The sequence below is a fragment of the Lepidochelys olivacea genome, assembly GCF_965140295.1.
Source record: "Lepidochelys olivacea isolate rLepOli2 genome assembly, chromosome: 19".
NCBI classification, from domain to species: domain Eukaryota; kingdom Metazoa; phylum Chordata; order Testudines; family Cheloniidae; genus Lepidochelys; species Lepidochelys olivacea.
In genome coordinates, this window is record NC_140429.1 from 3,663,217 (window position 1) to 3,691,181 (window position 27,965).

Here is a 27,965-nt window from a genome sequence, read left to right on the forward strand (position 1 = left end):
GCAGTGGTTGCACCAGTGCTAAATATAGAGGGAAAATAACCTCCTTGCTCCTACTTGAGAGTCCCCTGCTTATGTTTATTTTGGGTGTCTTACTCATTAATAGGAATATAGGAATTGCCAGACTGGATCAGATCAGTGCTCTTGGTAGTCCAGTATCCTGTCTCCAGCAGTGACCAAAACTGGTTACTTCAGAGGAAAGTGCAAGACACCTCACAATAAAATAAGTTGCCTATAGGGGAAGTTTCCTCCTCAACCCAGGCAGGTAACAGTTGGTTTATGCCCTGAAGTGTAAGAGTGTTTATAACCTGTTTCTATCCTGTCTAATGTAACTCTCTGGTTGCTCTCATTAGCCATGTAAGCATCTATTCCTTTTTTGAATCCTGATAAACTCTTGGAATCAAAGCTATCTAATAGCAATGAAATCCACAGGTTGATTGTGTGCTATGTTTAAAATAAAAAAGCTTTTAACTGGTTTAAAATTTGCTAACTATTAGTCCCCTTGAGAAAGGGTAAATACAGCCTGATTTATGTTCTCTATACCATCCATTAGTTTGTAAAGTTCTCTCACATCTGCTCTTATTTGTCTCCTCTCTGACCAGTCCCAGTCTCTTCACTCTCTCCTCGTAAGGGAGTCTTTCCATGTCTCTAATAATTTTCCCAACCCATCTCTGCACCACCTCTATTTTGGCTGTATCCTTTTTTGGAGATGGAGCGACCAGGCCTGGACTCCAGGTGAAAACATCCAGCTGAGTCCCAGAAAGGTGTTAGAATATTCTCAGCTCTATGCTCCACCCCATTCCTCGTGCATCAAAATAGTTGGCTTCTTTGGGGGCTGCTGCTGTCATGTTCATAGAGGTTTCCATGGAGTTGCCCAGGACACCACTCTAGTAATTTCAGGTTTTGTTCGTGCTCTTGTCCCGTTGGCATGTGGATATGTTTGTGGAGGGCTGATGCAGTTTATCAATGAGTCTGTTACTAAAACTGCACTTAATTTAAACCCGTCTAAGCAGATCCCACTGCTGCCAGCACTTCACAGGCAGAATTCACAGTGGAGTCAACAGATGGGCTGGGTGCAGACTGGCAGCATGTTCAGGCAACTCTAATAAACTAACCTCAAATCCTGCCCTCTCCTCCATGACAAGAGCGGGTCTTGGACACTGTAGGACTTGTATGGCTGAACTGCACCAGGAGCAGAGGCAGGACCGGGGGGAGGCAGGGAGCTCCTGCATGCCACCAAACTCAGTTCCTTGGGGCACCTTCCTAACCAGCACTGCGGGACCATAGCGGGGATCTTGTGGTCAGAGGAAAAGCTTGTGGGCTCTTGGCTATAAAGATCTGTCAATCATTCTCCCTTGACAAAGGGATGTGCATCTGTGCTGGAGGATAGTGTAAGAATAAGGTGGCAGTAGCCCACACTGACCTCATCAGGGACATTCTGTACCCTATCTTATCCCTACCAAGCTCAGTTACTCAGAAGGAGGATCTGTGCCCCGCAAGCAATGAAGTTTTGCCCACTAAGCTTGTTAGCTCCATGCAAGGCACTTAAAGAAGAGTTTTTCATTAGTAAGAATAGTCAATTAACAGCATAAATGTGTTAATTAATTTTTTTAAAAGCTGGTGTCAGGTTCATGTTGCTGCTGTGAACTGAGTTTGCCTGGTGGCTTTATTGGTTTGTTTAGATTTATTCACACACACGCACACACACAGTCCCCGCTCCATGGGCTGTGGGAGCCCCTTGACGTAACTAGAACTGCAATCTTTCAGTCAAAAATTGTTTTTGATGAAAAATGGCCTTTGTTTAAAAAAAAACCCGAAAAATTGTTTGGGTTTTTTTTTAATTTTTTTTCCAATTTTTGGATGGAAAAAACTAAATCAGAAAACTTTTGAGTTTTCAATTGTCCCTCCTTTTGCTCCAATTTCCAGTCTCGCTGCCCCCCACCCCACACACACACATACTCCTCTTCAGGGACAAAATGATAAAAAGGAGAAGGGGGGAAGGAAAACCAAAATCCAAACATTTTCAGGTTTTCGGAGTTGACAGGGGTGTTAAAATCTGAACGTAGTCATAAGAATCTTCAAGAAAATGACTTTTTTTAAATATTTGCAAAGCATAATTAGTCTTTTTGGACCAGCTCTAGGTATAACTCCAATCCGACATCACAAATGCCCAAACAGAACGCCGGGGCAACAGCACAATTCAATAGAATTCAGCAGTAGCCAGCTAGGCCATGCAAAAGCTCAAATCACCCAACTTTGCAACAAACCAGTGTAGAAAAAAAGGGCGTCTATCGAGATATGCAGGAGAGTGGCACCCTGGGCTCTGTCGGCTGGTGCTCTGGCTAAGCTGTGTGCAATGGGACAACTCAGAGCAAAAGAAGGGAAATTGGAGGTTCCTTTAGAATCTATGAATGGGTCCTGACCTCCCCTGCCCCCGATCTGATCTACCACCTTATCCTCTCTCCATCTCCCATTCCTGGGTTGGTGCCTTCTGTCATCCTTGAAACAGCCTCCCATCCTCCTCTCAAGCCCTGTTTCACACTCCTGTCCCATAGAGTCTCCCACACACATCTCCTCTCCTTTAAAGAGCATTTGTATGTGATCTGTTATGTAGTAGCTTGAGTGACAGCTCCAGAAAGTGCAGTGACTTGACCAAGGCAGTAGACAGTGACGGAACCTGAACCAAAAACCCAGGGGACCTGATGCCAAATCTACTCTAATCCTGAGATCATGTGTGATGGCCGCTGTCTTGGCCAATACCAGAGACAGAACTGGAGACTTCCTGAGCTAAAAGCATGAATCCCAACAGCTTGAAGTAAAAAGCCGGTTGGGCTCAGGGGGGCACATCTAACATACACTGCCAGTGGGTCACGCACACACCCTCGAGGCATCAACTCATGAGGAACAATCCACGTTCCAAATTCACATCTCCCCAAAGGAAAGGCCATGTCAGTGTAACTTTTAAAGAACGCACCCAAGGAGCAGCCCAGCCACCTTCTCTGAACCTGGCTTTTAAAAAAGGCTTTTCCACTTCCAACAAAGGGGAAAGAATTCATTTAAAAACATCTAATTAAGCAGTAAGTCATGACAAGGTTCGTGAAACTCAGAGATAACACATGCCTGGGAGGCATTCTGAAGGCTGAGACAAAAAACAAGGCCTTCCACTGTGCTTGCCGTATGTTATCTCACATTAACACACACCTTGTTGTATCCTGCTGCAGTTATAAGACATTAAAATATCATTTTAATGAAGGGGTGCTTATGCAGGCACGGGTCAGAGTAAAAAACTTTCTTTTAATCTTTTTGTCTGTGATTATTGGGGGGTAGGGGGTGTATACACTGGAGGGAAACAACACCTCACCCAAATACTGGATACAGTCTTACAACTACAGGTCTTTGTGGCCTTGTATTTTACAGAATGACACCACATCTTCCCTTTCTCATGGCAGGATATGACGTTACACTAATCTCTTATGAATATACTTAATTCATTAACTGTTTTTTACCCTTGCCATATCAGGCTTCATGTTGTATTAATTAATCTGAATTCTACAACACATACTGAAATTAACAAAAAATAAAATCACTCCCCTACCACCACCACCATCAAACTCTACCAAGGCCCATCCTACCACTGGCCTACACAGGAAGCTCCCCCTGAAAATTCTACGTGTGAATCAGGGCTTTTAATTTTGCAGGAGGATTATTTTTTATCTTGAAACCTGAAAATTGTGCGCAGGATTAGTCTGTGTAACTACCTATTTCTCATTCTCCCTCCTTCATTCCATCCATTAGTTTGTTACATCACTTGTTGCATTTAGACGCTAAGCTCTCTGGGGTAGGAACTCTTTGTTACTATGGGTCTGCACAGCACAATGGGGTCCTGATCCTGATTGGAGCTATGACACTTCCACTATCAACAGCAAAATATCCTCAGCTGACAAATCAAACAAATCAAAATAAAGACAGCAAGACCCTGATACTGCTGCCTCTGAAATCAAAGGAAGATTTGCCACTTCTTTCAGAGCAAGCAGGATTGGGCCCTAAACCTGCAAGTGCATTGGATGCAAATAGCTATTTACGTTTGGTGCATGTTTTATTTTGCTGATACTTAAGAATTATGACGCACCAAAGCCATTTATTTATTTATAGGGCTTCATTGTAGACATCTAATCCATCACTCTCTTTCTAGGTACTCATCTGATTCTCCTGACTGTTGCATCTAAGCACCCATTGCCATACCATCATGACGATGCAAGAGCTTTTTGGGCAGACATGCCCTCTGCTGCTCTCACAATGAATATGTGTCTTAAAGGCACAAAGGTACCTAAGAGATTTTTGTTTTCTTTTGAACAAAAAGACTTTATCAGAAAGTTTCAAACATTCCAGAAAGGGCGTGAATGTGACAACCAAATAAACCTCCTTATTTCTGAGATCAAACTGCAGCCGTTCAGTGTAAAACTCAATGGCACCGTGCTCAATTTGACATACGGAAGAAAACTTCCCTCCACCTTCTAAAAGCCAGCAAAGTGAGGACTCTTTAAGCTACCCCATTTTGAGCTCCAGCTGATTGTTTTTGGACATGTGTTGCTGTTTGTCTGAAGATGCTTTTTAATGTCAGAGTGTGAGCAGCTGTCTCACGCCTCAAAGACACTACGACAGCAGGTGAAAGAGAGCAGAAAATGCCATTTAGCTGAATCTATCAGGACAGCCAAGGCCTGCACTGAATTTGCACTGTGAGCTCAGAGGCATTGTTTGATTGTTCTGGTTAAATTATGGTGTTGAGAAAAATATATTCCCCTTCTCAGTTAAGGCTTGATCTGAAAAATGGTTATGGAAAAGAGGCATTTCTAAACCACTTTCCAACAAGAGAATGAATAAACAGGTTTGTGTGGCGGGTGAGTGGGTGTGTGCACGTGTGGGATAGTCACAATATCTGTATCACCCTGCTTTAGCTATTTAAGATTTTACATATTTTCTTCTGAAACTAAAAATTTCTTATCACTTACCATTGTTAGTAATGGGGGGACGGATGGTCCAGTGGTTAGGTCAATAGCCTGCGACTCAAAAGATCCAGCTTTAATTCCCGTCACAGGCTCCCTGTGTGACCTTGGGCAAGTCACTTAGGTTATGTCTACACTGCAACTCAAGGTGTGACTACAGCATACTTCAATCTAGCTGGTGTACGGAACAGTGGTGGATGCAGCTTTGGCACAAGCTAGCCACCATAGTACAAGCCTGCTGGGGACTGTGCATACGTACCCAGGTTGCTGGCCCACATCGGGGTCTGTGCTGCTGTATCCTCATTGGTATTGTTACCCATGCTAGCTAAATGGGTATGCTGCAATGACCCCTTCGTCTGCAGTGTTGATGTACCTCTAATCTCTCTGTGTCTGAGCTAAAGCCCATTGAAGTCAGGCTATACCAGCACCTATATTAGGATTCAGCAAATGCCTCACAATGTTCTCTGGATATTCACTTGACTGAAACACAGGGTTTTGTTAGCCTATGTTCATCCTCCATCCCACAAAGATTCTAGCAAATGTGTTTACTGGGATAAATGTTCATGGAAACAGTGAATTTAAGACAATTATAAGAATATTTGTGGAAAGTGAATTATGAATGCATATTTGCAACCAAAATCTGGCTAAAAGGTCTGCACATCCAATCAGGGAATAGAAACAATCCTATATGATCGTGTAGGACCCATCAAAACTAACCTACACAGCAACTTCTGAATAGTCACAACAACAAAGTGCTCTTGAACAATCTACAGACCAAGAATTATCCATAGAAATTACCCAGGAAATAATAACAAATAAAGGATAAATCTGAGAACATTGTAAATTTGCTCAGAGATGATTTGTGAAAAACAAAGAGGCTCCTCCATTCCCTGAATAAATTGTTCAGTCTGCAATGATATCTCCACAAACCATGGAACCTTCTTGCAGGCGCAAATCCCCAGCCTGCTGCCATGCTTAAGGAGCTGGATAAGAACAAAATCTGGCCCTAAATTCTCTAGCCCTAACTGTCCGTGCTACAAACTGTGGTGCGCATGGCTATATCATTGAGAGAAATAGTGTTGTTATGCTTTATGCGTACCTCACCTTTAAATGTCGAGGAGTCTCCCTGTCTGCTGCTTGGGAGCTGTCATTTTGTCTTTCCTTTCAGATGCAGAATGTTGGGAGTGAGTCACACACTCTGGACTGATCCCCCCTAACTTCCACTCTGTGCAATCCACTGAATCTGTGCAAAGTGTGTGCAGTTGGGTGTAGGAAATGCCAGCAAATCAACCAGCAGTGTTTTATACCTGCCATGCACAGGGGTAAATGACTACACAAGGTGCAGGGCTATTGGGGCTCACATTCCCTTCCTCCCCCCTGATACTTAATATTTGTTCGTTCTTTGCTGCTTTTCTCAATCTTAAATAAAAGCAACTTAGACAGAAGGAGCCATGTTTAGCTCTGCGAGTCTGAGAAAACACAACAGATCCATATCAAACCACTTACTTCATCTCTTAAAGCTACATAGAAATGGTCTATGATGACACTAGCTACCAAAACTACTGACGTTAAAAAAACCCAACCAAATATTTTGGCAATAAACCCTCAAACTAAATGAAATCTCCTCAGTTGTGACCCTACCTGCTGTTGCAAGTATCTGAACGAGATGTCTGCAATATTGAATAACCGCCCTCTGCTGCAGCTTTACTCCATTGCCAAACAGATTGCATTAAATCTCAGTCACTCAAGGTTAGTATCAATTTGTGCAAAGGGAATATGGATCTGCTCCAGCCAGATCTATAATTATGGTCGCTGTACTAAAGAGATGAGGCATAATGCACCCTAGGGACTCCCAAGGTGACAGACTATACAGGCAGAGCTACTGTTTACAGGCATCAGAGATCTTTGTTGGGAAAGTTAGAGCGGTCTCTTAATATTTTGCTGCCATTTTTCGGCTCAAGTTTTCTGTAAAATGATTTCATAGCTTGGGACATGAGAATCTTTCAGATAAAGATGGGAAAAGGTCAGTTTAAAGTTTATGGAGTGGATGATGGAAGTTTTGTTGACCAAGTGAGTTAGCCTTATCTCAGCACTTAGAAAGGAGTTTTTTCCCCTTTTCCCCTGCAACGATTTATATTAGATTTGTGTCAGGGAGATCCATTGTGGGGAAGTTATGGATTAAACTTGCCTGATGCAGTAAGATTAAAGTGCAATTCTTGCAATACTGGGTGCTCTTTACATTTATCCATAACATCTAGTAGAGAGAAATATACTCAGAAATCCCCACTATAAATGTGTTCATCTCATAACTTTTATTCCCTGACTGTAAATTGCTTAGAATTTGTCTATGCAGGTTTTTTAAAATTAAAAAAAATTGAAATTCATTCTTTCAGTGCTGCCAGGGCAGGGAAGGGTGGATCCCGCAGAGAAAATGCAACAATATGTGCTTTGGTGTCTAGCGAATAAAAATAGCAACCCCAGACTGGAGCAAATCCTGAGGGTCCTTATTCGCTTCTCCCTTAGTGTTTACGCAGGTAAAATTCCCAGTTACCTGGAGCAAGGGCTTCCAGATTTGACCCTGAAGTAAGCAGAGGTGAGTGAAGAAAGAATGATGCAATATCACCTCAAAATAAATAAGGCTGCAAGGTAATTAGTTCTGCCTACTTCCAGTTAACGGCTCCACTGTTTATTTACTATTGACTAGCAACTCCTGGCTTACAATGCAAAAACATATCTTCCCTTCAGACATGCAAAGCAGAATGGGCAGTTATTTGAGGATTAACATACCATTAACCATGGCTATAGATATAAACTCTGGACAACGTTAAGGGCCTGATCGGCTCCCACTGATGTGAATGAGATCTTGGCCACTGACTTCAGTCAGAGAAGGATCAGGCCCCCGTTTCTTTTTGAGTCAAAATATGCCCACTCTTGTAGGTGTTGCGGAGTTGTTAATCAAAAAGGGGAAACAGACAGGAGTTACTGAGCCCAAACTGCCGAGTGTAACGGGACTGAGTACCAAGAGAAAAGTACAGGGTCTGATCCTGCAAGCATTAACTAGGGAGCAGAATATGTAGTGCTGTCAGAAACCCCACTGGCTAGGCATGGTAAAGTACTGCACCCTCTAGTGAGGGTTTTCAAGATCTGGCCCACACGGTCACCTCCACCCCAGAGCAGGATGCACGGGCACTGTTTAAGGCCCATAGGCCTCTTGCTGGCCACCTGCACCAGAGGGAATTCCACTCTCACTACCTTAAAAATGAGGGACACCTTTCTGTGGTTTAAAAACTTGCCCATGAAACATGCCATGGGCCCAATCCTGGGGCTCTTATTCTGGCAGAACTCTGTTTTGCTAAGGAAGGCAGGATTGGGCCCCAGGTTTAGAAGGCTGGTTGTCTTTCTTTCTCCGTGGAAAGATATGGTTCCTGGGCAGAAGTAAAGCTCCCTGTTACATTAGGGACATGGAGGAGAGCTGGGGATTCTTTTGGTTTTTTGCAAAGTAGATCTTTTTCAGATACACATTTGCAGCTATTGCTCATGTAAAAGTTTCCCCAACTGCCTCCTTGCATCATAACACAACAATTCGGACTGTGTTATTGCTGAGCCACCAAAATGTTTTGGAATACATGATTAGAGATTATCTGTTTAGTTTGCACACTCTGCACTCTCATTTACGAACTTCACAATCAGTTTCTGCATGTACATACAGAGAGATCTGGAAATTGTGTGCAAGGCTTTAAAGACACTATACTGGGGAAAACAAAAACAAAAATCTGATTACTCTCCAAAACATATTGTACGTCTTTATTGTAAACGTAGCAGTTTGCTCGAAAAGAAACCTGATTGGAAATTATTCATGGGCACTGAAGTTGCAGAAGACTTGTATCTACTTGCCTTTTCTTTTCAGACTTTTTTTCCCCCCTTGAGACACTGCAAAATCTTCAGGATGCAGGCCTGACTTTGTAACAATAATGATAATTCCAATTTGGGAGACAGAGATTTTCTAAATAATCATAAATTTTGACAAGTGAAGAGGGGAACACCCTCCCTTCACACACTGTAATTACACCCAAACTTTCCAGACTTGTATTCGCATTGAAGCATATTTTAAAACTGTTATCTCTGATGCTTTTGGCACACACAAAAAAGCAAATGTACAGCAAACACTTATGTGTAATGAGAGCGCAAACACACACTGGAGCCTGTTGTAATGATTTCTCATGCAATGGTATTTAATGAAATGCCTCTTATATGTTCTAATTAAAGCTAAAATAATTATGGTTGTTAATGCTTCACTGAAATGCCTTCTGTAATGAAATTTTATTCTTGGAATAACAATTTTCCTGTAAAGGGTACTGTAATGTACGATGGTTTTTTCTTTTCTTTTTTTTACTATGTAATGACTACCATCAGTGCACCATTAATGTCGATTGGAGCTTTGCCTGAATAAAGATTTGCAAGATTAGACCCAGTAAGAAAGGATTCTGATCTCTGCTAATCTCAGTGATTTACTCTAGGTTCCAACTGGTGAAATTAAGATCAGAAGTTGGGTTCAAAAGGTTTACCCCCACCCCTCACACCCTTTCTTCTTAAAACACAGTATAAATAATAGAGAGGCCTGATTTCTCTATTGCTCTATACTTTGTAGAATATAATCATTTACACCAGTGCAAAGTTAGTGTAAGATACTACCACTCTGATTTCATAGGGGTTTACACACCCACTTTGCACTAGTGCAAATGATTGTACAAATTGGAGGGCAATAGTGAAGCAGGCCCCAATTCTACAATCTTTACTCAGGCAAAACTCCCATTGACTTTACTGGTGTTTTGCTTGAGCAGGAGGACTGCAGCCCCGGGTCTCTCATTATTAACCCAGTTCAGGTGTCACTCAGATATTATCAGATATAGTTATCTCAGGAACCTTTGCATCCCTCTGAACTTCAGAAACCTGAAACTGCCCATATTAACTGTCACCACTAAACCTTTAAAGAGGGCTGTGGTTTTGTCCCTGTGCTTGTGTTTAATGGCTACACGTATCAGTGGTTAAACAGCGCTTTCTATCTACATGTTTGCTCTCTTCAAAATGTGAAGGGAAGCCAAGAGCAGGGTTTGACTATTTCATACAAGTTATTATCCCAGGGAGCCGCATAAATCGATCATGGTCTTAACGCTCTCGACAATACTCCGATGAAGTTTTTATTAGAAAAATATTTCACAGAGTTGAGCTATTTTAACCACGGGTCTTTGTTTTCAAGCAGATGGGGGCGTTTAACAGGTAGAGGCGAATCAGTCGTAAATTAGGAAAGACACTCTCAGTGACACCAGAGACCGTCAGCTACGTGTGTGTACACTTTGTGCGGGGCTGTATTTATGGCTCAAGTTTCTCTGACTGTCATTATTGCAATCCGGTTTCAGAGGAGCAGCCGTGTTAGTCTGTATCCCCAAAAAGAAAAGGAGGACGTGTGGCACCTTAGAGACTAACCCGTTTATTTGAGCCTAAGCTTTCGTGAGCTACAGCCCACTTCATCGGATGCATTCAGTGGAAAATACAGTGGGGAGATGAATGCATCCGATGAAGTGAGCTGTAGGTCAGGAAAGCTTAGGCTCAAATAAATGGGTTAGTCTCTAAGGGGCCACAAGTCCTCCTCTTCTTATTATTGCAATCCGTTTTCCTGACCATCAGAAATAGGGAATAAACTAAAGAAAAAATATCGCGTTACCATGGCAGGCGTTATTAATGTGCGGGTTACATTCTGCTGTCGGTCATTAGGGTTTACGCTGGTGAAATAGTGTTGAAAATCAGTGGCCTTGATTTGCGCTGGTGCAAGGAAGAGTAATTTGGCTGCATCTTTGGACAGGGAGGAAGTGTTTGGGGTTCAGGTGGGAGGCTGGTTTCGATTCTTTGCTTTAACTGGGGGAAGGTAGTCAAGGCTTATCTTTACAAATTTAGGGAAACAGAGGGCTCTTGAGTAGAAGCGGGCTGAATAGGTGCAAAGTAGAAATATTTTGCACAGAATGAGATGAATGCGACTTCCCCTGTTTCATAAAAAAGTGTTTTCAGAGAGAGCGAGAAAGAGACCCCGGGACGATCAGTAAATACACCGAGTTCTCAGCAAAACCTCCAGAGCGTTCAGACGCTGTTTTATCTCCCGGGTCTCGGGGCATACTTCACAAAGTGACTGTTTAACGTTTGAAACAACCCACTATTAACCTCCCGCTGAATGCTCGGCCTGTTTGATTTGGAGTCGAATTTAATTTGGGAAGGTTAAAAATAATCCGCTCAAGTGGGGCTCCCAAATTAATCCCAAATAATCCGCTCAGGTGGGGCTCCCAAATTATCTTCAGTTGGCGTTAGGATCAACTGCGCTCAGCTGAAGTCAACTCCATTTCCCTAACATCAGCTCGCTTCGCTTTTCCAATTTCTCCCCAACAAGGATTTTGTTTTACACGGTCAGGGAGCGACTGGAGTCTGGGACAGGGAGGCAAATTCTGCATTTGCTTTGACTAGTATTCATTCGGATGGCGGGTCCGATCCTCAACCCTTTGTCGAATTAAAAACAAAACAAAATTGAAATCAGGGCAGGATCTGGCCCTTGGCTTTTGTAAGGTTAGAAATAAATGGACTCTGTCATGGGACAGCAGCATCAGACTCAGTGAGAACCGATGGCGGGGAAACGAGGTCAGGATCCGAATCAAGGGGGTGAGAGAAGCTGCGAAATGGCTGAGATCAGAAACGAGAGCCCCTGCGATAAAGCAGCGGGAATGGGTTGTAAGCGCCTAGGAGTCCCCCGCCGAGGGGAGCAGCAGTGACATGCCTACAAGACTCAGTTTCCCCGACCTGGTCTTTAATCCCAGGCTCTGGAAATAACCCGGGGTTTACAAAGCGCCTTGACATCGTTTAAACATCGAGTCTAACGTAAGAGTGTCAATGGATAAATATCTCTGGGCCCATCGAGATCCGTGGGCTTTCTATTTGAAACCTTCCCCCCCCCCCCCCCGCTTTGGCAGTCCGGCTAGATGTACGGAAGTGCAGTTAATTCGCAGATGAGCTAAACGACACCAGTCACCCCATTAGGGAGGGTTTGTTTTTCCTTTGAACTGTTCCCGGGGATTGTAACTCGCCTGGCGAGCTCTTCCCCGGCCGGCCAGAGGCACAACGGCCTTGCGCGGCCTCTTGGGCTTTGTTGTTTTGCAAAACAAGATGAGAAAATAGTCTCGAAGCTGCATTTCATTAGAGCCCTTTACGGGGGGCATCCCTCCCCTCCGTCCGCTGCCCGCCCCAGCGCCCTGGGAGAAGAACATCCCGTCGACACGTTTCTTCCTCGCTATCTTCTTCTGCTGAGCGTTGTGGGGGGCGGGGGGCCGCAAAGCAAAGCGTGACCCGAGCCCTTTGAGGCGCACCATGCAACTGCCCGGGACTCCTCAAAACAGCCGGCCCGGCCGAGTGGGACCGGCGGCTCCTGCCCGCCCGGGGAACTTCCTCGGGAACCTTCTCGGCTCGGCTCCCGGGCCCGGGGAGACCTGCGCCGGCCGCGGGACGGGCTTGGCTTATGGCTGATCAAGTCCCTGCGACTGGCTGCGCCCCCGGTTCGAGTTCAAGGGGGTGAACTAGCGGGAACTCCCCGGGTTTTACACCCCCCCCCGCAGACCGGCAGAGGCTGCCCCCCGCGCGCCCCCCCAGTCAGCAGGGGCTCATGGAGAGGGAGGACTGACAGCGACTCCAACGCAGCTGGGAGGGCTGATCCTTCACACCGAGATGAAATCTCATCCTCTCCTGCCCCCTGATATTCGTCTCATTTCCCGAGGAGCCCTTTTTGCTGTGGCATTCTCAGCCTGTTACCCTGTTTGGGTTTCTCTCGCTTTCTTATCTCTTTATTTTTTAAAAATGACCCGGTCTCATCCAAAGCAATGTTGCTGCCAAGAGCCCAAAGACCCTCTCTCTTTGTGGTGCCTTGCTCTGGTGCAAAGCACGGACCATTTCATGAACAAGAGAAACTAGTCTTGAAAAAGAAAAGAAAACCGCATGCGGGTCTTCCTGTGACACCTTCACTCTCCGGGGCCAGGGGCCACTTTCTCTCTCTGCATTAATGCGACCCCAGACGCCTCTCTAGTCTAAACCCCTAGTTTAGTCCGAAATCAATATAAACTCGCCCGTACCATTGTTTTGGCCCAGACTGAGACTTGGCATACCGAGGTCCGATTTTTAAAAAGTAGATTTACAACAACAACAACAACAAACAAAAGAAGGAAGCCAATTCACTGGCTTGCTCAGAAGGGATCCAAGGTTTCGGCGCCGACCGAAGAAGTCTGCAGGCCAAACGCAAGGCAGGGCAGTTTGCAGTCACGGTTGCAGATGCCTTTTATGTTGCGTTAGTCGAGAAAGTCTCGTTCCAAAATACAGCGCGGTAATTAATTGTCCCTGGTCTTTGTTTGTTTTGTATTCAAATGGCTTCCCGGGAATTCCTCCCGCTTTTGTCCCGACTTTAATCCGGCTTGATGGGGGTGCGCGGGGGGAGAGGGGGGCTGTGTGGAGTGTGACCCAGATGCTGTGGTCTCGAAACCAATTGCTCTGCGTTCGGGGGTAACTTTTGACAGCAAACTTCGCCCTGGCGGCGCAGCGCCATCAGCGCGCAGTGAATGCTTGAACCTTTGCACGGACTTTTTAGGAACCTGCCCAGCGATTATGAAGCCAACCCCTGAAGGTCCCCGAGTCGCTGCTGGAAGGAACCAGCATTTTTCTGCCTATTACTGCGCAGTGACTTTTGGGGGGGTTGTCGCTGTTTGGGGGAGAGCGAGGGATGTGGACGCGGAAATTTATTTTTAAAAGTGCTAACCAGGTTTGCCCATTTCTCCATAACCCCTGGGAGCTGTTACGGTCCGTTGGGTAAATGCAGTTTCCAAACCGGGAACACATTCCGAGCTCTCCTATTTAGAAATGCTGCTCTGGAGATATTCTAGTCCAGGGATAAATAACCTGTGAGATCACCGCTCGGCTGCTCTCGGCAGCACCAGCCGCGTGTCGGGGCTCAAGAGGCGGGACAAGTTCCTGGAAGAGTTTGCAAACTACGCGCCCCGTCCTGCATATCTTTACCCAAGCGAGCAAGTCTGTACCGGGCCGGCCTGAGCCTGCGTTCCCCGGCCACCCAAACCCGGGGGTGCCTGAACGAGGCGGGATTGGCTAGCACCTTTGCACAGGTGGCTCCTGAGGCAGGCTCTCCTAGGCCGGGCTTTGTTTTTAAATTGTCTAATTGAGAGCCCCAGGTCTGCCGGTTCAATAGCAGAGCCAGCCAGCCTGCAGGCCCCTGGAGAAAACGGCTCCGCTTTGATTTTCTGTCTCGTATAACCAGGAGGTTTTGCCACCCACCCCCGGGCTGGAATTCCAGGCTCAGGGCTGGTTCCCCTCGGTCCCCAGCCAGCTCAGGGAGGGGGATGTAGTAACTTTGGCCGTACCGCCCTCAACCCCTGTGGGCGACTTGGATGGGGCCATACCTTGCCCAGAATCCCTGAGCCCGAGCGTGGCTGAGCGGCAGCCGACCTGCCACCCGCAGCATCCCGCTCGGATTGGCCCGGGAGTGTTGCCCTAAATCTGAACAGACAAGTTTCGATGGGCCGGAGCCTGCCCGGATTCCTGTGCAGAGAGTTAGCTGGGGAGTTGTATGGGGGGGGGGAATTTACTGGGGGAGGCGGGAGTGCAGTGACTTGCTCCGGTGTCTGGGTCCCATCCTGGCTGTGCCAATGACGGGCTACTTGGCCTAGGGTAAGACCCAGATCCAAAGCGCACAGGGGCCAGCAGCTAGATTCTTTCCATCGGCCCCTGTAAGGCAGGGATACTATTCACCGGGGGGGGCGGAGGGGGGCGCTGGGTGTTATTCATCATTATGGAAGAAGGTTTGGGGCACGAGACGGACAATTAGACATAACGTCGCTGGTCAAAGCCCTCTGGCCCCCGGAGACGCGTTTCTCCTTCTTCCGACTGTTTGTGCGCGTTTTGCTGGGCTTTCCCTGGAGTTTGACTGCTCTGGCTCCCGGGCCATTCCCGGCGTGTCACCCTGTAGGATGGTTGCCTTGGCCACATCCGCCGAGATGCCCACGGGCCGGTTTCATATGGAGCTGGCTGAATGGCTCCGCCACAACTGCGGGGCCTTTTATTTCTTATTCCGCTCTCCTTTTTCCCCAGGCGCTTTCAACCCAGCAGGTCTCGTTTTTTAAAAACTATATTTGACTTTGCTAATGTTATTTTACTGACCCACCTCAAACGGGACATTTTGATTCTAATGGGTGACTTTTTTTAAAAAACAAAAAGGCAACTGTAACTTTGTCTGCGATGAGCACAGACTGTAAGAGCCCCAGCCCCGCCGTGAACCCAAGGTCTTTCCAATGCTGATCAGCGAGCCCGGATGGGATCCCAACCAAAGTCAGATTCTATTTTTAAAAATATTTTCCTAATTATATTTACTCTCCTGGGGAGGGGGCCGAAGAGACACTCCCCGCCCCCTCCCCCCCGCCAGCTTCGGGAATTCGCAACGATTTCACTTAGCCAATCAATCGGGCGAAGTGCAATCGATCGGGAGCTGCCGGCCAGGACAGTAAATAATCAATAGTAGATAATCACCCCCGAACTCTCCCGCTTTCTGCAAGATCGCGACTGCTCTTACCAGGAGCTGGGATTGGTGCAGTTTAAAAAAAAACCACCACCACCACCCATCCCTGCTCCACAGTGGTTTATTGTACCACTCCTGTTCCCGGCTGCTGAAGGCGCCGATCCAAAGCCAACTAAAATCCATGGAAGTCTTTCCATTGGCTTCCTTCGGCTTTGGATCAGGCCCCGTGTCCACTAGCTTGGAGCCTGTTCGGAGAGGGCTGTAGAGAAGTCCCCCCACCCGACCCCAGCACCCTTGCGTAGGAAGCAAGAGACCCAGGCAGTCCCCGGGCGCCCCCAACGTGTAAGCCCCAGCCAACCTCCTTCCCCCGGATCTGGAGCAGCTGCGGACTGGTGCGAAATAGCCCCAGCGCCAGGTCTGAGCAGTAGAGTCCATCCTTGGGCCCTACGGATTTGGTGGGGTGGGGGGGATTCCCGTTAATCAGTGCCCTGCCCCCCCCCCATCTGTGTTTCTCCGGCCCCTCTGACTCTGACATTGTTAGTGCTTTATGAGGCAGTAAATATCCAGAGGCAGGGAGGATGCATTTGAACGCCGGGCAGGCCCCTAAGTAATTACTTTTAATAGGGAAAAAAACCGAGGGTCTCTGCGAGAAACCGGAGATTGGATCAGGCCCTAAGTCCGGAAATTGGAGCAGGCAGCCCGGATTGGCAGCTCGTCTCTGAGCTGGTGTGAAATGTGTTTAAGGGATTATTTAAAAGGAAGAAATGCGGGGCCGGACCCCATAAAGAGGCGAGGGACCCGGAACTGGTGTTTGGAGCAAACCCTGCGGCTTCAAACCCTAGGCAGCGCCAGAGATTGGGGCTCTCTCCCCCTTCCCAGTGGGAACTGGGGTCCCATTGCAGCGCCGGCCCGGTCCCCAGAGGTGGGTGGGCTACTAAAAAAGACTTTCCTTGCAGCCCCTGTTTCCAGAGGAGATCTCCTTACCTTTCTTGATCACCGACTGATCCAGTAAATTCAGCCCAGCATCATCCACAGCCTGAAAGCACGCAAGGCACAAATATTAGGGTGCTGCTTTCCTAATGCAGAACTGAGGGGTGGGGAGCCGTGGAGATCTCTCCGTTTTCAAACGGGCCACATCATCAACACACACCAACAGCGGAGATCTAGGCTTCCCGGGGCTTTTCTTCAAAGATCGAATGAGATAAATTAGACCCTACAAATATTGGGCTTGCAAATGGATTCGTGCAGCTCCTGTGAACAGTCACCCCCAGTTATTTCATCAGATACTTTTAAACCTACTTTATGATTAAATTTTTACAGAGAGCAAGAATCTAGAGTTGTTCTTTCTTGTTAGCAACGCGCAGACTTCCCTGTGCGAGTATACTGCCTCGGTCGCTTAGGGGGACCGGGGGGTCGTTCCAGGTAACTCCGGAGCTAATTCCTGTTTAAGAGGGGGACGCAGATAGTTTGCAATTGCCTCCAAGCGGCAGACAAACAAAAATATTCCGAGATTTGAGAGGACAGAGGACTAGGCTGTTCGCAGTGTGATTCTAGCCGTTGGTCCCAGGATATGGAGAGAGACCAGAGAGGCGAAGAAATGTTTTTTATTGGACCAACTTGTGTGAATGGAATAGATTTTTCCTCAAAATGGAAAAAAAAATTGTTTGAGCTAGGGATTAAATATCGTTCTGGGTGCTTTTGTATTCTTTGCGCATAATGTTTCTTTCTCCATATTTCCTTTGCTAGAGAGTTGACAAATCCGGAATAAAAAGCACACGCACATAAAAAAACCAAACCAAACCGTGTCGTGTTTTGTTAAAGTAATTGAAGTTCTCTACAAAACTCCTGCCCCTCTGCTAGCTACTGTCTTCGCGTGGTAAATAAATAAAATGATACGAAAATACAAATAGAACTCGAATTACTTCGGTACACTTGGGAGTGCGAACAAAACACCGACACAAATTCTCTCCCTGGGCTCTTTGTTAGCAGTTTGTGTCTTTGATGGCTCGGATAAAAGCATCGCTGGAATAGAATTGGATCAAACTAAAGGGAACGTCTCGATTTCTGTCCTTTAGAACGAGGATAGTATTTTGCTCCATCTTTTAAAACAGTGAAATGATGTTTTGTAAATATCTCTGCGCAGCCATTCCCCCGAGTCCGTCTGCGGCTAATATCACGATATAAAATGAAAACAGGAGAGGAGACATCGTGTGGCTAGAAAGTTATAAAACATTTCACATTCGGGGCGATTTGGATGGCAAAGGAAATCTAGTTTCTTGACAGGACAAGAGAGGAAAGGATCTGAGCGGAGGCGCAAATTCGGGAAAAGCGAATGGGAAGGAGAGTCTTGAATTTGCAGCAAATCCAGAATTTACCGCAAAGATCCAACCAATAGAATTGTAAAATAAGAAAATGAATATATCTACCGGACCGTTTTGCAATGGAAATGTCCCCCTCGATCCTCCCCAAAACAACCAACGAGGCAAAACACCAGTTCCAAGCGCAACCTCCCCCCCATCCTTGTCATTTTCTTTCCTTTCTTTCTTTTTTAACGAAGCATCATCGAAAACGAAGGGGTGAAAGCGAAAAAGGAGAGTTGTACTTTTAGAAGCGAACCCTCCCTTCGGAAAATGAGCCATCTCCACAGCCTGAGTGTGAAGGTCCCAAACCTCCCCCTGCCTGGGCAGAGCCTGCCTGTTACAGCGGAACAGAGGGTCTTTTCGGCTCCGAGAGACCAGCCGGGCATTTTCGGGATCACTTTTTGGTTTCACTCCCGGGATGGAGCATCTGATGGAGCAGCGAGGGGCTGTTTTATGATTAATTGACCCCATTGAACAGCTTCTCTCAAACAAAGGGGCTCCCCCTTTAGTCCCCCCCACACTTTAAATTAACCCCCTTTCCCCTTGAATCGCTTTGTTCCACCCGCTTTCCCCCCTTGGGCTGCCCGGGAAAGTCCGTTCCAAAAGACTGGACACAGCGCGGGGAACCCCTCCAGAAATGCAAACCGGGCCAGGGGCTCCGGGCTTTGCGCCCCCAGGGCAGCCAGCTGGGATCTGGGCACCGGCGGAGCCGAGCCCTTCGGCCGGAGAAAGGCTGCTAACTCCCCACCAGCCCGGCCTCCTGGGGTACCCCCGCCACCCCCCGCCTGGCGGGCCTTGGGTCGTTCCACAGCCACGGGATGTACCTGGATGTCCTCGAGGCTGGGATGTCCGAGTCCATGGAGGCCCAGCGGCCCGTCTCCTAGCCCGTGGCCCGCATCGGCCAGCCCGTGCAGCAGGCGGGGGACCCCCGGATATTCCCGGCGGGGATCCAGGCTCAGCGCCCGGTGGGTCTGCGAGAGCAGCCCCGCTTCCTCCTGCCGGGCCCGCTGCGAGTGCCAGCCGGGCTGCTGGTGCTGGTGGATGGGGTTGATGGTGCTGTACGGATCCCCCAGGTGCGGGTAGCCGGCCTCCTGGCTCTGCGAGTAGGGCATGGGGGGCTGCGGGTAGGGCGGCGGGAAGTAGGGGGGCTGGAAGTCCGAGGCCGGCGTGTGGCAGAGCGGGGGAGCCGAGGAGTAAGCCGCCTGGTTCAGGGAGGAGAGCTGGGAGAGGCGGCCGCCGGTCGAGGCCCCGTTCAGCCCATCGGGACGGTCCTGCGGGGAGAAGAGAAGAAAGACGCTGGTCAGGCGGAGCTGGGGCCCCGGCTCCCTGGCCTCCCCCGTGGGCGCCCGGCTCCAGGGCCACCTGGCTTCCCAGCGGCGCAGAGAAGGTCACCAAGCCCTGGGCAAAGCCCCCAGCTCCTGACACCGCCTGGCCACCTCCCCCGCCACGGGGCTAGGAATCCGCTTTGCCCCCTGGCTCCGCGTCCCCTTGGCAGGGACAGGTCCCCGCTCCAGCCTGCACACACCTTCCTACCTGCACTTCCCTCCTCCGCTTGGACCCCCCCGAGCCTCCCCAGGAGAAAACAAAGCGTCCGCTCGGGACCCCCGAGCTCCGACATCTGGCCAGCATCAGAGGGTGAAATCCCTTCTCGTTGGGAGGGACGAGGCTGCCTCCATTAAATATCTCTGGGGTGGCCCCCTATGAGTCTCTCCCCCCCCCACCAACTTACCATGGCTGAATAAGTGTGAACTAGCATCTGTGCGGGGGCGGGGGGGGAGGCCTAGAGGAAGGTGTCAAAGCAGAGACGTGGAGGAATAAAAGAAACCCCAATAACAATCCTTCAAAATCGGGTACGGCCCAGCAGCTCCATGCAGGAAAAATCCCAGATCCAGCGGGGGGGAGTTACGCGGATGGCTTTGTCCCTTCGATTACAAAACCGTTCAGTTCCGAAGTGTTTCAGATGGTTCCCACCTCCCTCTCCCTCTCCCTCTGAGCCCAAACCAACGCCATGCACTCCAGTTATAGAGCCGGGGGCGCGCCGGCAGCGCCGGGAGCGCGCGTTAAAGAGACAGAGCCCGAGTCTCGCCTTTTTGTATTATTATTTTAATGGGCGGGGGGGGGGGAGGTTTGTGTCTCTTTCTGAGGAGGGTTCTTTTTCTTTTTTGTTTTTCTTTTTAAACAACCACTACATTCAGGGGAAGAATCTTAAACAAAACATATCCGTGTGAATCCGTTTACACTGAAAGGACTCTGGATTTAAAAAAAAAACACCACACAAATATTAAGAGAGAGAGAGAGAGAAACCGTTTAGCAAAAATCAAATTGGTTCTTAGAATTTTTCTTAGTGGTTCTTTTAAGACCAGGTTTGTCTCTTTTCCGTTGAATACGGATGAGGCATCAAAGGGGGGGGGGGTTGATTCCGCTCCCACGGAAAATTCAGAGGGAATTTTAACTCGCGAGATCTCATTAACTATTCGCCTAATCTGGATTTGGAAGAACTGTGTTTTCTCCTGCTTTGCTTTGCTGGATTTTTGTGCCTTTCTTCCGGGCGTGCACCGCTTTCCATGGGGTCCATTACTTGCATTTTTTTTTTGTTTCATTCTTGCATTTTTGTGTTGAGCACAGACTCATTTAAAAAGAAAAGTCCTCCCCTTCCCCCCACCCCCGCCTGTTGGGGTGGGAGCCGGTGAATCCCAACCACCGCAGCCTCCAAGCAGGCTGCAAAAATCTTTGGAAATTCCGGTTCTCCCCCCCCCCCTGCCGCCCCCGCCCCAGTCCCTCAAGTCCACTGATGTCGACGCTGTGTCCCGCGGGCTTGGGGGGGGGGGCGGTTGCTGGAGCAAAGAACAATTTCAAATGGCTGAGTCGTGGCTGGGCTGGGGGAGGGAAGATGCTTGTGGAGGTGGATGGTTTCAAGGAAACGTTTGTGTGGCTCTAAGGTTTCAGTTTATTAGCCTGAGCAAGGTGTTAATTTTTCTCTTGTACGAAAAGCGAAATTCCCAGTAGCAGCCTCGGAAATCAATCGATTCCCCCCCCCCCCTTCACCCCCCAACGCGGAGCAAAGCGGCTCCCTCTGCGTCCCGCACCGACCCGCGGGGGTTATTCTGAACTTTACGAATTCACTCTGGAAATTGCAAGAATAAAAATAGGCAGGAAACTTCAGAGCAGCAGCCGCAGACGCCAGCTCCTTGCGCCCCCCGCTGAAACCCGCCCACTGTCCAGCACCCCCAGCCTCTCCCCGCCCGGGGGAAGGAGCCCGGCCGGGGGCGCCGGTCGCGAACAAATCCCTGGTATTCTTTAGACAACAATCTCCAGGCTCATCGATACATGGTTGTGTGTAAATCCCCCAGCCTCTCTGGATCCCGATCGTCCGGATGGGCGGGCCCAGGCAGGGGGGAGCCTGCCCGGGGCAGGTTTCACCAGGTGAGCGGGGTCTCTGCCCGGGGCTCCGGGCGAGGGTGGAGGCCGGCCCGCTGCCGCCTGCCCTCAGCCCGCTCCGCAGGTGTTTTGTGGTTCAGAGCCCGTATTTTTGCAGCCCCGGCCACAGCGAGGACTGGGGGGAGGGGGAGGTGGGGGTGGGGATGGGGCGGGGGTGAGCGTCTGTGTGAATTAAAAACAACGAAATAACTGTGTGAACCCCCCCCCCCATGCAAAAAGAACAGGAGGCCTTGTGGCACCTCAGAGACTAACACATTTATTTGAGCAGAAGCTTTCGTGAGCTACAGCCCACTTCATCGGATGCATCTGCAACGCTAAGATGTGATCCCCCCCCCACCCCAGAGCTGGCGGCCCCTGCGCTGGAAAGTCCGTCAGCAAACGCTGAGTGCTGAAGTCTGGAGACTTGGAGTTTGAATCTCGGGTAGGCACCAGTTTAGCGCAGGCACCCACAAGCGCATCTGGACAAAAACCACAGCAACGGGCGTGCACACACACGTATCAGCACCCGCGTGCACGCGCGCGCACACACACGCGCGCATCTGTGCAAAAACACACCAACGGATCTGCACACACACACACACACACGGATCTACACACACACACACACACGTGTATCTGTACAAAACCACATAAACGGATCTGCACACAAACACCCCAACGGATCTGCACACACACGCAGAAGTATCTGTACAAAACACACAAAAGTATTTGCACACACACACACGGATCTACACACACACGTGTATCTGTACAAAACCATATAAACGGATCTGCACACAAACACACGCAAACGTATCTGTGCAAAAACACACCAACGGATCTGCACACACACACACACGAACAAATAGATCTCCATAGCTCCCCACGGACTTTTACAACTACTCAGAAGTCTACATAGCGACACACCCCAAGATCTCGTTAAGTGTCCATAGACACACACATCTCTCTCTGGGGCCGGCCACACAAGTACGCTTCTGTCTCTAGAATTATCCACCCACCGAGAGACAATTACACCCCCCCTGTAGCAATGCACAGACGCCTCTTAACACCGGCGTCACACACAGACACAAATCTAGAGCCACGTGCCATTGTCCATGGCGGGCTGCACACACAGCGAGCCGTAAGCTGCCCTAAGCAAACATTGTCTGCATCGCAGAGGCGCTCAGCGCCACGCCTCGATCCCTACCTACAGACAGGCACAAACATCTCCCGGGAGTGCACAACCAAACACCGGGAAATGAACATCTGGGGGTCCGCCGGGGCGTGCGCCCGCATCCCTCCGAAATAACACAACCCTGGGCACCGCGGAGATTGCTCCCAGTCTGAAATAACACAACCCTGGGCACCGCGGAGATTGCTCCCAGTCTGCTGTGTTTAGAGAAACCGGATCAACTTTGCTTAACCCCCTTGAGCCAGCCCCAGGCAGCCGGCCCCCTTCCCCTGTCACCCCGCTTCACGGGGCTCCCGTCGCAAACCCGACATGTGCAATTCTCCCACCTCCTGCGGGACCTCGCAGATGCAGGGACGTGGTCCGAGCAGACGAGAGAACAACACACAGGAGACGTACAAACATTGTCCCTCAGGCACCGAGTCGGAAAGTGGCGAATTAAGCTGTTTATTTCGGAGTGGAAAATCATAATATTAAAGGAATCGACGTATTTCCCTGACAATAAAGGTATTACGGATTTGTTTAAAAAAAAGAAAAGTGAAACACTGCAGGGGAAAATCAAGTTCCTTAGATTGCTGGTGAAATGAATTGATCATAGACACAGATGCGCCGGGTACTTCTCACCCTTCACAGCCACGACGCGCAGGGAACTGACTGGCTGATCGCCCCTCTCCTGTGGGCGCTCCGGAGGCAGGCAGGGCCCCGCGCCCCACTCCACCACAGTGCGCCCCCAAGAGAGGGGCAGAGAGCCGGGGGGCAAAGTCGGATTTTAAACAAAGTTTGATCCCTCACTTTCCTGTTTGCGCGTTAGCAAACGTCTCGCCCCAGTCGCTCCTGAAATGCTGAGATTCACACACTATTCGCCCTTGGAGGAACAAGAATGAGGACTGTGTTGTGACACAAGAGACTTGAAGGGACATCCAGAAACCCAGACTATTTCGGGTTCTTTCTCCCTCCCTGCTGGGGCTAGTCCCACAATACAAAGCCTTATTCTACCGGTCCAATAAATCATTTCCCAGCCTTAGGACAAAGCCATGTGGCATTTCCAAAGCAGGTTCCCTGTACCGGGGGCAAATCACACGTCCTTCCGGATAGGAAATAAAACGAGGAGAAAGGAGCGTCACGCCACCCTTTACAGCTGCGAGGATATCGCACTGAAAGGCTTGAACTCCAGAGCCTGGCCAGCCTGTAGCAAAGGGGATCCTGCTGCATTTTAAATCAGCTTAATACATCATCAAGCCCCAGCCCCGAGAATAATCATTCTAATCACCAGCATCCCCCCCCCGACCCAGCTCCTCACCTGCAGGTACAAATGTTCTTCTTTCACGTTCTCGGCTTTCCAATGCATTTTGGGGCAGAAGGGAACTAAAAGCGCCTTTGTAAAGACATGGAACAAACAATCGAATCGGACAAGCCAAATTCTTCTCCGGCTCCCTCCCTTCTCCCGAGGCCGCCTTTCCTCTCCAGCCGGCTGGGCTCGCGTTCGGGGCCGCAGGATCCAAGCTCCAGGAACCGGCCAGCGAAGGGCAGGTTCCAGGAAACCCGCCGCCCCTCGGAGGAGCCCGTGACCCCTGGCCCGGCGCACGTTTAATTTCCAGCCCTAACCCAATTCTGGGGCAGGCGCAGTGGGGTGGATTTGAATATTGCGCTGCAGGGCGCGCTGCTCCGCATTAGAATAATTGAATCCGGAATCCCGAGTTCATTTGAAACTTTCCAGAGACGCGCCCGGGCTGAGCCCCCGGAGGGAGCGGGAGCAGCCGTGTCAGGAACCGAGCTAAAGGCGAATACCCCCCTCTCGGGTTTCTTGCTGGCTCGAATCGTGTGTCAGGTAGATCCGCGCTCCGCGGAGGCAGGGGACCCTCCCGCCTGCGATGGGCCGGTGCCTTCGGGCAGCGGGAATCGACCGCGTCTGGACCCAGGCGAGGGCAGAATTAGTTTGACAAAACTTTCATTCCATTCTTTGGGGGGGAGGGGGCGTGAGGGTGTGTTGGGGTATGTCGGGGGGGGGGGTGTAAGGGGAGAACTCAATTCTAAGATGCTACCAGCGCATCATGTAAACCAACCCAGTCCCTAGAAAGAGGTGTGAGGTCCTTCCCGTGTGGACATGCCTGCAGCAGGGTGGATGGGGCGCATCCAGCCGCTTTCTTGACCAAATCCTTCCCCTTCTCCTGCTGTCTTCTATTTGTTCGCTTGTTAGCACCGTCTTCACTTTCCCTTCTGCCTTACAGAGCCCAGCCTGCGCGGAGAGGAGGAGGATGAGGCAGAGGAAGGCTTTAGTGGCAGACAGTTGGAGGTACAGGGCTCTCCCTCCTCCAGCTCGGTGTCAACCTTCCCCCCTGCTCTGCTGAATGGTTTGGGAGCTGAGCAACCTCTTCCCCACACCCCACACTAAAGATTCTTTTTATTTCCCTTCCCTCCAAGCCACCCTAGACCTGTGGTTAGAGCCCAGGACACCTGGGTTCTATTCCCAGCTCTGTCACTGACCTTGGGCAAGCTACTTCCCTGCTCTGTGCCTCAGTTTCCTCTCCCACCCTTTGTCTTTTTAGATGGTCACAGACTGTCTCCTGGTCTGTGTTTGGTCAGCACCCGGCACAATGAGGCTTTGATCTCCTTTGGTCTGACTGTAATATGCATAATAAACAGCAACAAAGTCTTTGCTAGGACCAGACTGTCCACTGTTGTGCAGAAGTTTCCATTCCTGGCAGGGTGTAATTTGTGCAGGAGCAGAGAAGAAACACTTTAGCCTAAACTGTAATACACTGTGATGTGTGAGAGACATTAACAAACAGAATCCCACACTACATTTAATTTAATTCCACTCTTCCCGCCCGGAGCTACAGCTCCCTTCATTTTCATTTTCCCTCTGAATTCCCACAACTCAGTTCTCTTTGATTTCCAGGTTTAATTAACAATGCTCATTAAGTGAATTTTTATTCCTTTCTTTTAATATTACTCTGCCACCTGTCTTTAGGAGGCAAAGGCTGATCATTTATTCTAATTTATTCCTATTAAAGATGTCATTTAAGGGAGGGAGGAGGGATATGCAGCGGTGAAAAGGGCTGATCTCTGCAGATGCTCTTCAATTCCTCTCCCCGCCCTCCTTCCAAAAATTCTTTTCAAGGATGCTGCCCCTGAAAGTTCTTTGGGGCTGTATTTATTTTCCACCAGATCCGTTTCATTTGCTAAGAAAAATTGGATTGGCCACGCTGTATTTTGCAGTTATGTTCCAGTTCATTCTTAAAGCCCCTTGCCCATCTAGTCCTTCTTATGTTGATTCTTTATTCATCTGAAAGAGGTGCAACTGTGCAAAATGCTGGTGGTAAACACAGCTAACTCGCTTGCCCACAGGATCGCAGCACAATGGGGGAGGCTGGGATCTAAGCTGGGAGTATCAGAGAGGAAGCTGTGATTCCACTGGGAAAAAACAAAACAAAACAAAAAAGCAGAAAGGTACCACTTTGTTACCAAATAGTCCTCGTGAACTTGCTTCGTGACAAATCCCTTTGGGCACCTGGGAGAATGAGTCGCAGCAGAGCGGCTCTCAGCTCTCCTCTGCATGGAGGTGTAGGATGGTAGGAATTGCTGGGATGGATGAGACCCAGGGACCATCCAGCACAGGATCCTGTCTCTGCCACTGGCCAGCACCAGCTGCTTCAGAGGAAGGTGCAATACATTTTGAAAGTGTGAGTGTATGTTGGTGCTTTGGGGCTTGTGTGTTTGTGAGACTGAGTGTGTCTGCCTCAGTGTAGGAACCCACCACTGCTGGGCCCAGCTCTCTAAGATGAGGGGTTCTTCCTCTCCCCAACCCCCTTTTGCTGGGTATTCAACTCTCCTTCACTTGTTCTCACCTCATAACCAGGGCCCACGCCAGCCCCCATCGAAGCCAAGAGGAATTTTGCCATTGACTTTGATAGGGCTAAGATGAGGCCCTTGGTTCCTTGCTGCAGTGATAGGGTCAATCTAGGAGTTTGCTTTATCACAAGCACCTGCAAGTTCCAGTCATGGACCAGGACCCCGCTGTGCTAGGTGCTGTACAAACAGAACAAAAACACAGTCCCTGCCCGAACCAGCTTACAATCTAAGTAGGAGATACAGCCAGATGGGGAGTTCCAGGAAACAACGAGACAGCATTGTCTAACTAGACAAGACAGACGCAAGATGAAGGGACAGGACACATAATTTCATTCATACCTTCCTTCCAGGTTAGGACTGCCAAAGCAGGAACATGCAGAGTTACCTCTTCCTCATCTGCTGTGCCTAGGTGAGCAGCTCACCTGGCTTTGTCCAGCACCTCACTGGCAGCTCTGAGAAGCCACTGCATATGGAAGCACCAGGGAACCCTCTTATGCTTTTCTCCCTGTGCAACCTCCCTCTGGCTGGAGTTTCCCTATCACTGGAATTGCAAGCTGCACATTCCCTTCCCTTCCATCCTACTGCACTGTCCAGGCACTTCCATTGCTGAACTGGAGTTCCACCACATCCCAGGTCACTACGAGCAGGTTAGACAGAACTAACACAACGGGCAAGACTTGTAAGATTTCCCATCTGCCCATCAGTACTGCAGATTTATTTATTTAAGCTATTACCAGCTGGACAATGGGGTGGGAGGAGGTATTTTTTCATATTCTCTGTGTATATATAAAGTCTGCTGCAGTTTCCACGGCATACATCTGATGAAGTGAGCTGTAGCTCACGAAAGCTCATGCTCAAATAAATTGGTTAGTCTCTAAGGTGCCACAAGTCCTCCTTTTCTTTTTGCGAATACAGACTAACACGGCTGTTACTCTGAAACCAGATTTATTTAGAGCATTTTCCAACAGCTATTGAAGAGCATCATTTAAACCGAACCTTAGAAACAGTTTCCTGCCCCACAGGCAACAGCCAGATTTCAAAATGTTGCTGGAGATTATTATTTATTACTCATATTATTGTGGAGTCCAGAAACCCCAATCAGGATTACGGCCCCATTGTGCTGAGCGCTGCACAAACAAACACAGGCCTCGCCCCAACGAGATTACAATTGAATATGCTTAATTCTATAACTGGTTCAGACTGCCAAAAGCAATAGGACAGTATCATTTACAATCTCTGCGTAATCTAACTGTGGGCGTATACATTTCAGTTACACAACAAAGAGTCACATGTGTGCCACAAAGAGCACACACACACAGAGAACCAACCTGTAGTCATTTTTGCATTGGAAAATTTTCCTATAAGCAAAGGTTCACTATTAAACAAAACTGCAATGTGCACGATGTGATACATTGAACCAGTTGGGACTTTGATCCTACCAGTTTCAAATTCACTGTACAAATGGATTCATGGATACATGAGTACAAACTGTGTCACCCTCTGCTCAGACCACCATTTACCCTGCACCTTAAGCTATAAACAAG

At 48.9% G+C, this 27,965-nt stretch overlaps 1 protein-coding gene across 4 annotated transcripts in view; it reads right to left on the reverse strand.

Moving 5' to 3' along the window:
- The window catches only part of TFAP2E (transcription factor AP-2 epsilon), a 52,740-nt gene extending 28,786 nt beyond the window's left edge, over positions 1-23,954 (reverse strand). For 2 of the 4 annotated variants that reach the window (XM_084652570.1, XM_084652568.1), the window contains exons 1-3: positions 23,870-23,954; positions 18,788-19,234; positions 16,588-16,639 (exon numbers count right to left, since the gene is read on the reverse strand). In XM_084652570.1, the coding sequence (XP_084508696.1) occupies positions 16,588-16,639; positions 18,788-19,234; positions 23,870-23,917 (547 nt within the window). In that variant the 5' untranslated portion in view covers positions 23,918-23,954. Of the gene's footprint in view, positions 1-16,587; positions 16,640-18,787; positions 19,235-19,692; positions 19,940-23,869 lie in introns of those variants that run through there. The other 2 variants (XM_084652571.1, XM_084652569.1) reach the window with 1 other exon arrangement.
- Positions 23,955-27,965: the final 4,011 nt, after the last annotated feature.